The 13,359-nt window shown below is 42.9% G+C and overlaps 1 protein-coding gene across 4 annotated transcripts in view; it reads left to right on the forward strand.

Moving 5' to 3' along the window:
* The window catches only part of LOC121550226 (ras GTPase-activating protein 1-like), a 67,217-nt gene that overhangs the window by 34,816 nt on the left and 19,042 nt on the right, over positions 1-13,359 (forward strand). For all 4 annotated transcript variants that reach the window (XM_045226782.1, XM_045226784.1, XM_045226783.1 and 1 more), the window contains one exon: positions 12,096-12,248. In XM_045226782.1, the coding sequence (XP_045082717.1) occupies positions 12,096-12,248 (153 nt within the window). The remainder of the gene's footprint in view (positions 1-12,095; positions 12,249-13,359) is intronic.

Below are 13,359 nucleotides of genomic sequence, written 5' to 3' on the forward strand. Positions count from 1 at the left end.
CTATCCGTGCAGAGAAGACACGATGGGCTCCGTTTCCCCTCGATGGCAGCTCGGCCGAGGCGCATCGCTAATGTAAAGTGGTGCAGTTTCATTACTTGTTGACGCTGATGAGTGACTGGACGACTTCGGAGATGTTTTAGCATGGCGGCATCATCATATGAGAGGAGGGAGAGGGAGGGGAAAACAGCAGAGGGAAATGCACAAGGGAGAACTAGAGAGCAAGAGAATAAGAGTTAGTCCTCAATCAAGCATCAACAAGCTGAGTGCCCTCTAAGCCCTAGAGACGTAGCCCTTGCAATTCGAGAGGTCTCGGTCCCGCGCTCTCCCTCCATCCCTCCTCGCCAGCCGTCCAGGTCTAACCAGAGGTCACGTCATGAATGCTCAAACAACACAGAAGCATTTCTGCTTCATCTCAGGAGGAGCCAGGCCAAAGGGAAATAAGTACATGGTATATAGGCTATTGGATTGTGTTCATACCATTTCAGGGTCTAAGTTGCCATTCAATCTGCAAAAAGCTTTACCCAAAATAATTTATAAACCTGTTCCTTGTAAGTGGCCAATTTGACCTAAATAAAATACCATTCATTGTGTTATTTAAGTCCATCTGTAGAGAAATCACACACAAAATCAGGTAGCCTAAATGCTACAATGTTTCTAGGGTTTACCCATTTAGTCGACTGGTCGATTGTTTGGTCAATAGGCTGTTGGTGGACCGAGACAGATCTTGATTATGTTGCCTGATTGAGTGTTTGTTTAATAGCCTACTGATTCCGTAAGCGCCAAGCCTCATGCAACGACAAAATGTCAGATAAAGCAATTTCACAGATTCGGCTGTTTTTAATCTTTGCTATACTGTAATAAAGGCTTTAAATTTTGTTTGTTTGAAAAGACTGGTATTACTTATTTATTTAGTGTTTATACTGTTCCAAACAGGCAGAAAAATAATATTGTAATTTAACAGCACCTCTTTGTCACACATAATATGCACTCAGCTCTAACTCCTATACCCTCCTTTTTCTTCATCTCCTTATTGTTATTATTGCTTATTATTATTATGATCATCATTATAGTAATAAGTAATGTAGTTATCATTAGTAGGCTTTGTATAGGAGCCTTGTATAACCACCATCGAGCTGCGTCCTGTTCAGTCTTAATACCGTAACGTACTTAGGCCTATATTTGTGTCAATCAATCATTCATTCGTTCATGCCATCACACAGCATACGAGACATTCATGCTTTGAAATGCAATCAAGCATTTTAGTTTTGAAATTAAATAACAAAGGGAGCTTTGAATACTTAGCCTAAACAATAAATAAAGCACAATTCACGAATGCATGCACCTGTTTTTAGTCTGCTGTAATAAAGGCTTTATGTCTATGTTTTCATTAGAACAGACTCTCTGGTACACTTATTTAGTGTTTACACTTCCAAATGGTCAGAAAGAATATTGTAATCTAACAGCAACTGTTTGGCACACACAATACTCACGCAACGCTTGCTCCTATACACTCCTTTTTCTTGATCTCCAGTAGTTTCCACAACTAAGTCAAATGTCTTCCACATATCTGACTTTCCCTTTCCCTTCTGAGCAAGCAGTAAACATTTGCCCATTTCAAATGTCTTTTTCACGTCCTCCACATGCATTTTGCTGTCGTGTTCGGAGTTTGTTACAGCCAATTTATTGATGTTATTATGATAGGCTATAGGCCAGGCCCTATTGGTCACATGCATGCGATGCTTACATGTTTCACGTAAAGAGAGCAAGGGTTGAGGGAATAGGGAATGTGTTTCCTAAACACATTTTGGATTTCGGTAACAGAACTTTTCAGTAAGAAACTAAATGGCTGAAATGATGTTGCAGCTTCAGCACGGACAGCGCAATAAACACTTGCTGTGCTGTGGTGCCTTTTCGCTGCAGTAGGGAAGAGAGCGAGACAACGTGTGCCAGTCACACAGGCCCTCGCTGTAAAAACAATTAACACAGTGTGACCATCTGGCTTTTTCTTGAGTCTTAATTATTTAATCAAACAGTAGGCTATGCTTAAAGCATCAGACAAGCTCAGTGCATATGTAGTTTATTTTATTCAAACACATAGTGGTCCTCTGTAGCTCAATTGGTAGAGCATGGCGCTTGTAACGCCAGGGTAGTGGGTTCTATCACCGGGACCACCCATACGTAAAAATGTATGCACACATGACTGTAAGTCGCTTTGGATAAAAGCGTCTGCTAAATGGCATTATTATTATTATGATTATTATTATTATTATTATTATTATTATTATTATTACATAGGGTGTGTCTGTCTATATATGGAAAAATACGTTCTCAGCCTGTAGACTCCGGTGGCAGAACATATACCACAGTTTGTCAGTCCAAATTAAACACAGAATGGTTTGAAAATTGCTGTTGTGACTGTGAATGTCAGCACCCCGGGAATCCAATGCAATAGTCTACTTTTATTCTACATAGATTTCTGAAATACTTTGAGAAAATTGCAGGCATTCAGCTTGTTCGTATTGCCCTGGAGACTCCTGCATGGTCTCATAGGTGAATACAGTTATTTATATATTATTCAAGCACTGCCGCCTATATGTTACTATATATTATTATTTTTTAAATATTGTATTTATTTATTTATTTTTAAAACGACACAAAACATGCATACAAACATCCACAACATCACCCCTTTCCAGACCCACCTGCTCACTATCAATATGTATTGCTATCTTTGTCTGCTGCAGAGAGAGCGTGAGAAAATGAGTTTTGATCAGTCATGGAAATAAAAGTGCTGAAAACATGTTGGCTCACTATTTAAAAAGAAGACGGAGAATAAGCTATTGGATGAAAAATACAGGAGTTTTGGATAGGGATGGGCACAGTTATTTTAATATCTGAACCGACTTTAGAATTTGATTACTTGGGAGAGTATACATTTTTTAGGAAAAAATATAGGCTTATTTTAACAATGAAAAGGCTTTGTCTAAAATAAAATAACATGCAAGGATAGACCATTAGACATTTCAATAAAACAACAGTCTTAAAACAGTTTTTATGAGTGCAACCCATAAAGACGCACCGGTAGCCTACATACGTTTCACACCTGTAGCTTGTTATTGTCGGTCAATCAAAGTGGCGCTACAGTCCATATGTGTAGCAAGTAAAGTGGGAGATGTATTTTTTTGTTGTTATTTAGCAGACACTCTTATCCAGAGCGACTTACAGGAGCAATTAGGGTTAAGTGCCTTGCTCAAGGGCACATCGACAGATTTTTCACCTAGTCGGCTCGGATTAGAACCAGCAACCTTTTGGTTACTGGCACAACGCTCTTAACCACTAAGCCACCTGCCGCCCCTTATCAACGCGAAATGGAATAACAATTACGGAATTAAGTTGGCTAAATGAGGAGTAGGCTACAATGATCAACCAACAGGTAGGCTGTTGTTTAATATGAATGGAATTGTTGTAGACAAGTACGAGGAGCGCAGCAAAATGGCCTCAATTAGCCTTGCTACTTTAGCTAGCTGGCTAACTTAGCTGGCTTCTGTAGCTAGCTAGCTTCTTTACAACGATTTGATGCAGTTAGGACAGGTACTACCAGATGGAATGACTGACAGCCTATGGCAGCAACAAGTTTGTCTAACTAGCGCGAGTAAGTTTGTCTAACTAGCGCGAGTCGGTTTGGCTACTTTTGCTTGCTCACTCTCTCGCTCTTGCTTGCTCTCTCTCGCTCTCTGCACCACACACACATACTGTCACATACCAGCCCCTGATCCTCCCCCACCATTCTGCTGAAACAAGCAGAGCGCAGCGCAAGTCTCCATTTTCATTTTTCTAAATAAAAAATGTTTTCTTTCCGGATATCCGAAAAATAGCATGATATTATTTGAGTAGTGAAATCATTTCAAATGCCTATCCCAAGTTCTGAAGCAGGTACAGCCGACTAGCACTAGTTAAACCTACCTAGACCCCCAAAATGTTTTTTTTTTGGTGTGCTTATACAGTGCCTTCGGAAAGTATTCAGACCCCTTGATTTTTTCCCACATTTTGTTACATTACAGCCTTATTCTAAAATTGATTAAATAAATAAAATCCTCAGCAATCTGCAATCCCCATAATGACAAAGCGAAAACAGGTTTTTAGACATTTTTGCTGCTTAAAATTGGCACGTTTTTGGGGACACACCTCATATTTCCACCCCTCCCACCTCAGCACAAGCAAGCTGATATAAGACAGGTAAATTACAATATTTATTACAATATTTCTAAATAGGATCGGGTCAGAAGCATGATATCATAAATCGCATCTCTCGTTCCATGAGCATAAGGCAATGTGTGCACACGTAGGCCAAAGGGCTCTTCGGCAGGAGGCATGGATGTTTGTCCTATCCATTGAATATAGTTTATTCAATAGTATACACTAATCCTATAATAGGCCTAATTATAATAAACATGTAGCCAATATATATATATATATATTTTTGGGGGGCCTTCAACATGGAAATATTTGTCCACACATTCCATTAAAATAATGCACTGCATGTTCGAGCTATGGGCAATTGGATATTGCTCAAACGTTATAATAAGATTAGCCTACCATCGCCGTTGATATGGCCTGTTAGTGACTTTGTCACGTGAAAGGTAAACAAACGAACAGGCAAAAAGCAAGCGGATTCAGCATCAAGGACAGCGATCATTATTCCCGCAATTTAACAGTAAGGTCCAACAGATGAAAGTGGAAGATGCAATTGTTCAACAAAATGATAAAGGAAAAACCATAAGCAGTCTATTGTAATAACTTTATGTTCCTAAACAGACTTCCTACAGTCACTGACACCTTTCATTCAATGGGCATTTAAAAAATGTCCAATATAAAGAAAATAATTGAATTTCTGTTGATTGTTTTGCTACTCGTGATATTTTAATAAAATATTGGTTATCGGCTACTGAGCGCCTCCGCTGGCAAAAAACGATGCCATAACCAGTTGCGTTACTGCTAAGACCAGGTTTTGGTGAGTCTTCAATATCACCACTAGTGCTGCTTAAAACTGGCACACGTTTTTGGGGACACACCTCATATTTCCACCCCTCCCACCTCAGCACAAGCGAGCTGATATTAGACAGGTAAATTACCAAGAGCATGGACTCTACAAGGTGTTGAAAGCGTTCCAGAGGGATGCTGGCCAATGTTGACTCCAATGCTTCCCACAGTTGTGTCAAGTTGGCTGGATGTCCTTTGGGTGGTGGACCATTCTTGATACAAACGGGAAACTGTTGAGCGTGAAAAACTCAGCAGCGTTGCAGTTCTTTATACAGTGAGGGGGAAAAGTATTTGATCCGCTGCTGATTTTGTACGTTTGCCCACTGACAAAGAAATTATCAGTCTATAATTTTAATGGTAGGTTTATTTGAACAGTGAGAGACAGAATAACAACAACAAAATCCAGAAAAACGCATGTCAAATGTTATAAATTGATTTGCATTTTAATGAGGAAAATAAGTATTTGACCCCTCTCAATCAGAAAGATTTCTGGCTCCCAGGTGTATTTTATACAGGTAACGAGCTGAGATTAGGCGCACACTCTTACAGGGAGTGCTCCTAATCTCAGCTTGTTACCTGTATAAAAGACACCTGTCCACAGAAGCAATCAATCAATCAGATTCCAAACTCTCCACCATGGCCAAGACCAAAGAGCTCTCCAAGGATGGCAGGGACAAGATTGTAGACCTACACAAGGCTGGAATGGGCTACAAGACCACTGCCAAGCAGCTTGGTGAGGAGGTGACAACAGTTGGTGCGATTATTCGCAAATGGAAAAAACACAAAAGAACTGTCAATCTCCCTCTGCCTGGGGCTCCATGCAAGATCTCACCTCGTGGAGTTGCAATGATCATGAAAACGGTGAGGAATCAGCCCAGAACTACATGGGAGGATCTTGTCAATGATCTCAAGGCAGCTGGGACCATAGTCACCAAGAAAACAATTGCTAGCAAACTACGCCGTGAAGGACTGAAATTCTGCAGTGCCCGCAAGGTCCCCCTACTCAAGAAAGCAAATATACAGGCCCTTCTGAAGTTTGCCAATGAACATCTGAATGATTCCGAGGAGAACTGGGTGAAAGTGTTGTGGTCAGATGAGACAAAAATCGAGCTCTTTGGCATCAACTCAACTCGCCGCGTTTGGAGGAGGAGGAATGCTGCCTATGACCCCAAGAACACCATCCCCACCGTCAAACATGGAGGTGGAAATATTATGCTTTGGGGGTGTTTTTTTGCTAAGGGGACAGGACAACTTCACCGCATCAAAGGGACGATGGACGGGGCCATGTACCGTAAAATCTTGGGTGAGAACCTCCTTCCCTCAGCCAGGGCATTGTGGATGGGTATTCCAGCATGACAATGACCCAAAACACACGGCCAAGGCAACAAAGGAGTGGCTCAAGAAGAAGCACATTAAGGTCCTGGAGTGGCCTAGCCAGTCTCCAGACCTTAATCCCATAGAAAATCTGTGGAGGGTGCTGAAGGTTCGAGTTGCCAAATGTCAGCCTCGAAACCTTAATGACTTGGAGAAGATCTGCAAAGAGGAGTGGAACAAAATCCCTCCTGAGATGTGTGCAAACCTGGTGGCCAACTACAAGAAACGTCTGACCTCCTGTGATTGCCAACAAGGGTTTTGCCACCAAGTACTAAGTCATGTTTTGCAGAGGGGTCAAATACTTATTTCCCTCATTAGCATATTAATTCATAACATTTTTGACATATGTTTTTCTGGATTTTTGTTGTTGTTATTCTGTCTCTCACTGTTCAAATAAACCTACTATTAAAATTATAGACTGATCATTTCTTTGTCAGTGGGCAAACGTACAAAATCAGCAGTGGATCAAATACTTTTTTCCCTCACTGTACAAACCGGTGCGCCTGGCACCTACTACCATACCCCGTTCAAAGGCACTTAAATCTTGTCTTGCCCATTCACCCTCTGAATGACACACATACACAATCCATGTCTCAATTGTTTCAAATCTTAAATATCCTTATTTAACCTGTCTCATCCCATTCATCTAAACTGATTGAATCATTTTTATTTTATTTATATTTTTTATTGCTACTAGGCCCTCTTCTTTCGTGTTGTTGAAGTGAGGGTGTCTCGGTTGCCTTCTGTCATGTGGTGAGGTGTGACTTCCTGTAAGAGTGAGGTATCTAGAATCTGAGGGGACTCCCTGCTGTCACTGTGTGGGTGGAAAGGTGCAGGCTTTGCAGACTGCTCTCTCACTATGGGCTGCATTTTTGGCTGGCTTTAAGACAGAAACAGTGTCAAACGCACACTCTTTGGCAATATAGTCTTGTAAAAGCATGGACTAAACATTTTCCAAACCTGGCGCCAGGGTTGGTAATTTACCTGTCTTATATCAGCTTGCTTGTGCTGAGGTGGGAGGGGTGGAAATATGAGGTGTGTCCCCAAAATCGTGTGCCAAATGTGCAAATGTTAAGCAGCACTAGTGGTGATATTGAAGACTCAAAACCTGGTCTTAGCAGTAACGCAATTGGTTATGGCATCGTTTTTTGCCAGCGGAGGCGCTCAGTAGACGATAACCAATATTTTATTAAAATATCATGAGTAGCAAAACAATCAACAGAATTTTTTTTTCTTTATATTGGATATTTTTGTCCGTGCAGCTTCTGTGAAAAGCTTGGACTCATTAGGCCTATTTAATGAAATGCCCATTGAATGAAAGGTGTCAGTGACTGTAGGAAGTCTGTTTAGGAACATAAAGTTATTACAATAGACTGCTTATGGTTTTTCCTTTATCATTTTGTTGAACAATTAATTACATCTTCCACTTTCATCTGTTGGACCTTACTGTTAAATTGTAGGATTAGTGTATACTATTGAATAAACTATATTCAATGGATAGGACAAACATCCATGCCTCCTGCCGAAGAGCCCTTTGGCCTACATGTGCACACATTGCCTTATGCTCATGGAACGAGAGATGCGATTTATGATATCATGCTTCTGACCCGATCCTATTTAGAAATATTGTTGTTGGTTAAATTAAATGAAAAACAAACTTATTAGAAAGATTCACCATCCAAGGGTTTATAGTGAGAATGTACATGGCTCGAATGAAATGCAATTCCGTCTGGTATTTCTGGAGAAGTGCAAATATTATCTGTAAGATGGTTCCATGATGTTTCTAAAACATGACATTTTCGAGCAGTCATAACGGTGAGTGGACATTCTCCCTTTTCTCTTTATATTGGATCTTTATCCAGCTCCTGTGGAAAGTTTGGATGTGTGTAAAACCCTCCTTTTTAGTCTGTTGCCTTGTCTGTATTATACGCTCATGGGGTGCAATTATGTTGCGTGTAACTGTATTTAGACAGCCTATTTTTAAACAAGTTATTTTGTTTTTATTCGAATTATTCTTCATAGGCCTCATCAATAGCCTAGTGAGTGTAATCTTGCTTATTGACTACGTTTAGCATGTCCAGACTGCAATTTACAGAAGGCCTAGCCCCTATATTACTGTGAATGCTGTAGCCTATGTTTAACAATGTATTTCCATATTGAAGCAATGCAATTAGTGTGTTGACTGCAAACAAAATATTTAGCAAATATGGGGCAGGCTATTTAACGAACTAGGCTATAACGGACTAACATTTGAATTGGAGTTGATGACAGCACACTACATTAAAGACCGTAAATACACAACTTGAAGCAACCACATATTTAGCCATGGAGCACATTCTGATTGGCCAGTAAGGGGCCAAGCCTCGACAAACCCACAACTTGTTTATTCAACAAAACCAAGCTCTTTCGCGCCACTGCACCCATAATTCCGGTTGTGAAAATAGCAAAAATATTTCGGACACCCCCGAACCTATAACGCTACTGCCAACGCTAAGATTTAAAAATTACGTTTAATCATATCTGCAGGAATTGCAGCTTTTGAATGTATGCAAGAATACAGTATGAGAAAAGAAACGTTCACGGCTACGCTAATGATCAGCCATATCTTTCTAGACTCACACATCCACTATCAGACTCCATAGTGACCAACAGCTATAGACAGTTCTATACTAGGCTAATTTAATTCACTCAGGTGCAGTTGCAGTATGATTTAGCCCATCAGCTGATACAGTAGCCTATACCTGGACATCTGTCCAACCTGTAGCAGGCCAGTACAGCTGAGCTCCGGAAGACAGAAATACAGCCTGGGGGAGTTTCTCTGTAGGGAACCCACCTTCTGCAGCCTTAGCATTTCCACTCTCTACTCACTGTAAATCTGCACACTGTTTACTGTAGACCTTTTTATAGAGCAGAGCTTTGACCCCAACCTTACTGGAAGGTTTAATAAGGAAGCCCATCAGTGCACAGCTCTCTCTCTCTCTGCTGCCTCAAGATGGACCCCCACTGTCTCCTGGCCTGTGAAGTATGATGATGAGAGGATGCTCTGTGCACACATCTCATGGTGCAGGTAATAAGTGAGTTCCCTGTACAGGCTAGTGTAGGATATTTGCTGCAAGCAAATGTTGGGTGAATGTAGCCTAATATGGTTCTCTATACTGGACAGATGCATTTGATGCAATTTCAACAGTTCTTTCAGAGTTTGAAATTACAGTAGGCCTAGGCTACCTAGACTTTTCAATCTGGCACATGGTGTATGTTCCAAAAGTCACCTTTACTTGAGGCAGAAGTGTTGGGAAGACTCTAAGTCATCGAAACTCTGACCGACAGCAGAGTCCGTTCTCTCTCCCTCCTTCTCTGACGGCTGCCTCGTTCTCTCGGCTGTTTGGAGCGTCTCATTAATGAGCCTGAGCTCCAGGAAAACCTGAACCTCCAATTCAGCAGCAACACTGTTGGTTCTGGCCAACCTGGTTTTTATGCGAGGCACTCCACTCCGCTGTACTACAGTCAGTCTGGTTTTGTCCATGCTGACAGATATGGCTGAGGACTGAGAAGATGGGAGAAGAGGCCCCCGTCTGCCTGAGCCCTCCTCCAACCCCTTGCCCATCAAGGCCCATGGCACCGAGATATCTTCTTTGTATCTCAGTAACTGGGAGCCGGCCCTACCATCAGTAGTTGATGGCTAAATGATATTTTTCAGTGTTTTAAATGTCAACTTCCTTGATTGACATGGAATTGAACCACATCCTGACCGGCATATCTACTTCACTAACACCATCATAGTATCTCGGACAGCCACTGATTGACCTCTCAGCTTCTCGTATAGCTACCAAATTCTGGACCTTTAACCCCTCACATACACCTACTGCCTAAAACTGCTTAGAAATGGTCCTGGCTTGGCTGTCACGTTGCACCCGATTTAGCCTATTCTCACTTCACACACCTAGTTTATTCACATGCACTCCACCTGTAAGCTACATATTAAGCGCAGTCCACACACACAGACACACTAGCGCTCACTGCTCTCAATCATTCCTTAAGCCATAGCCCTACTCCTTAGCGCTTCTCTCAATCACACACTCACTTCTCACGTCTGTCCTCAATACACTCTCCATCACACAAATCCTTTAGCCAGTCCCCTAACCCCCTCCCAGGAGCTCCACTGGCCCATTTCCTCCTTCACAGCACGCCTGCCTCCACACCACAGACTTCACATTCTCATTATTTTTTTACAAGTGCAGACCCCTGCTCTTCTAAGCCAGATGGGAGCCCTTAACGTCCTGTGTGAAAAGAGCTACTGCAGCACCTCATTCATCTCGCCTCCCCAGGCCCCCTTTTCTGAGGTCACTAGCCCAAATCTGGGCCAGCATGTACATTTTTCCCCCATCTGGCAGGAGTGTTAAGTCAGTAACCTGCTAAAATTTTAACCAGTGTTGCTCGAAAAGCTACTGTTTAATTAAAAAGCAGCCTGGTTTTAATGGTGCGGCGGAAGCTTAAAACGTTCTTAGCGTTTGCGCTCCGTTCCACTCTCCTCTCACCTGTTTTAGAGTGACTGCTCTAGGTATACTAGAGGGTAAAATCTTAGTGCAGTTTCTTAGTCTGTTGTCTAGTTTTGTGTAGACAAGACAAGGGCATTTTATCAAGTCCAAGAGCAAGGCTGTAAGACCAAGATCCCCAAAACTTAGGCTATGCAAGTCCCAAGTCAAGCCCACAACACTCCCAGTCAAGACCCAGCCTACTAGGACTACAGCGTCATTGTTTAGCAGTAGGCTATTTGAGTCAGTCCCAAATAATCAGTGTGTTTTTATGAATGAGTGTTAAAGATGCACTATGCAGAAATCGCTCCGCCATTTCCTGGTTGCTAAATGTCTAATAGTTCGCCTAATTTCAGTTTGTGACGAAACACGCAAGTATAGTGTAGAGTCATTGTACCATCTAAACCGCTGTGAAATATATTTTCCATAACCAAAAATATTGTATTTTCAGCTGTACAAAACTGCAAGTTAGACACAAAAACAAAACTTAAGACCGGGAAGCATAAAAAAGATCTACTGCTTCTTAGACTTGCTTTCAATGAGAATGGCAGATCTATAACTCCCATTTCTATGTGAATTTGGTCGGGTCACCCAAAAAGTTACATATTGCAGCTTTAACCACTGAATGATGATTGACTGAATGGACTAACGAGTTGAATTTTCATTGAATGTGACTCCATTGAGTCTATGCGTGTGAGAGGACAAGTGTGACAAATTGAGAATGGTTGATTGAGAACTAGTGAATAGTCGAGTAGTGAAAGAGTTTATGAATGACACCAGCATATTTGTTCATAAATTCAGTGATTTAATTATTCATAGTGTTTACGACGTGAACCAAATTTGAACTTGCACGGCTATTAGGCTGAAGTATGTTTGAATAATGTCATGCCGTGTAACAAGCCTACACGAAGACCTTGTTTGTGTGTTACTGTGCATATGTCACTCCCTCCTGGAGTCTTCTTAGATGGTACGCTAAATAGAACACATAGCCTTCGTGTTGACAATGTCTCCCCAAGATAAAAAAAACAACACTTTATTTTTATTTTTATGGTGAGCTGAATACAGAGTCCAACATAGTGTAACTGTAGGCCTAGTCACCCGAGGCTGACTGTTTCTCTCCCTCCCTCCCTGTCTGTGTGTGTGTGTCAGGTGGTACCATGGGAAGCTGGACCGGACCATTGCTGAGGAGCGGTTGCGGCAGGCCAGGACCCCCGGCAGCTACCTCATCAGGGAGAGTGACCGCCGGCCCGGCTCCTTTGTCCTGTCCTTTCTCAGCATGACCAGTGTGGTCAACCACTTCAGGTCAGGACAGACACACAGACAGACACACAGACAGACTGCGGCAGACACACAGACAGACTGCGGCAGACACACAGACAGACTGCGGCAGACACATAGACAGACTGCGGCAGACACACAGGCAGACTGCGGCAGACACACAGACAGACTGCGGCAGACACACAGACAGACTGCGGCAGACACACAGACAGACTGCGGCAGACACACAGACAGACTGCGGCAGACACACAGGCAGACTGCGGCAGACACACAGGCAGACTGCGACAGACAGATAGGCAGACAGACAGGCAGGCAGACGCAGACAGACAGGCAGGCAGACGCAGACAGACAGGCAGGCAGACGCAGACACACAGACAGACAGAGACACGCAGACAGACAGACAGAGACACGCAGACAGACAGACAGAGACGCGCAGACAGACAGACAGAGACGCGCAGACAGACAGACAGAGACGCGCAGACAGACAGACAGAGACGCGCAGACAGACAGACGCAGACACACAGACAGAGACGCGCAGACACACAGACAGAGACGCGCAGACACACAGACAGAGACACACGCACAGACACACAGACAGAGACGCGCAGACGCACAGACAGAGACACAGACGCACAGACAGAGACACACGCACACACAGAGACACACACAGAGACACACGCACAGACAGAGACAGACAGACACAGACGCACAGACAGACAGACAGAGACACACGCACAGACAGACAGACAGACAGAGACACACGCACACACAGATACACACGCACAGACAGACACACACACAGAGACACACGCAGAGACAGACAGCCACAGACAGACAGACAGAGACACACACACACAGACAGACAGAGACACACACAGACAGACAGACAGACAGAGACACACAGAGTGACAGACAGACAGAGACACACACAGAGTGACAGACAGAGACACACACACAGACAGAGACACACACAGACACACAGACAGAGACACACACAGACAGACAGACAGACAGAGACACACACACAGACAGACAGAGACACACACAGACAGACAGACAGAGACACACAGACAGACAGACAGACAGAGACACACACACACAGACAGACAGAGACACACACACACACACACTGGGA

Source organism: Coregonus clupeaformis, chromosome 18 (genome assembly GCF_020615455.1).
Source record: "Coregonus clupeaformis isolate EN_2021a chromosome 18, ASM2061545v1, whole genome shotgun sequence".
Classification (NCBI taxonomy): Eukaryota; Metazoa; Chordata; class Actinopteri; order Salmoniformes; family Salmonidae; genus Coregonus; species Coregonus clupeaformis.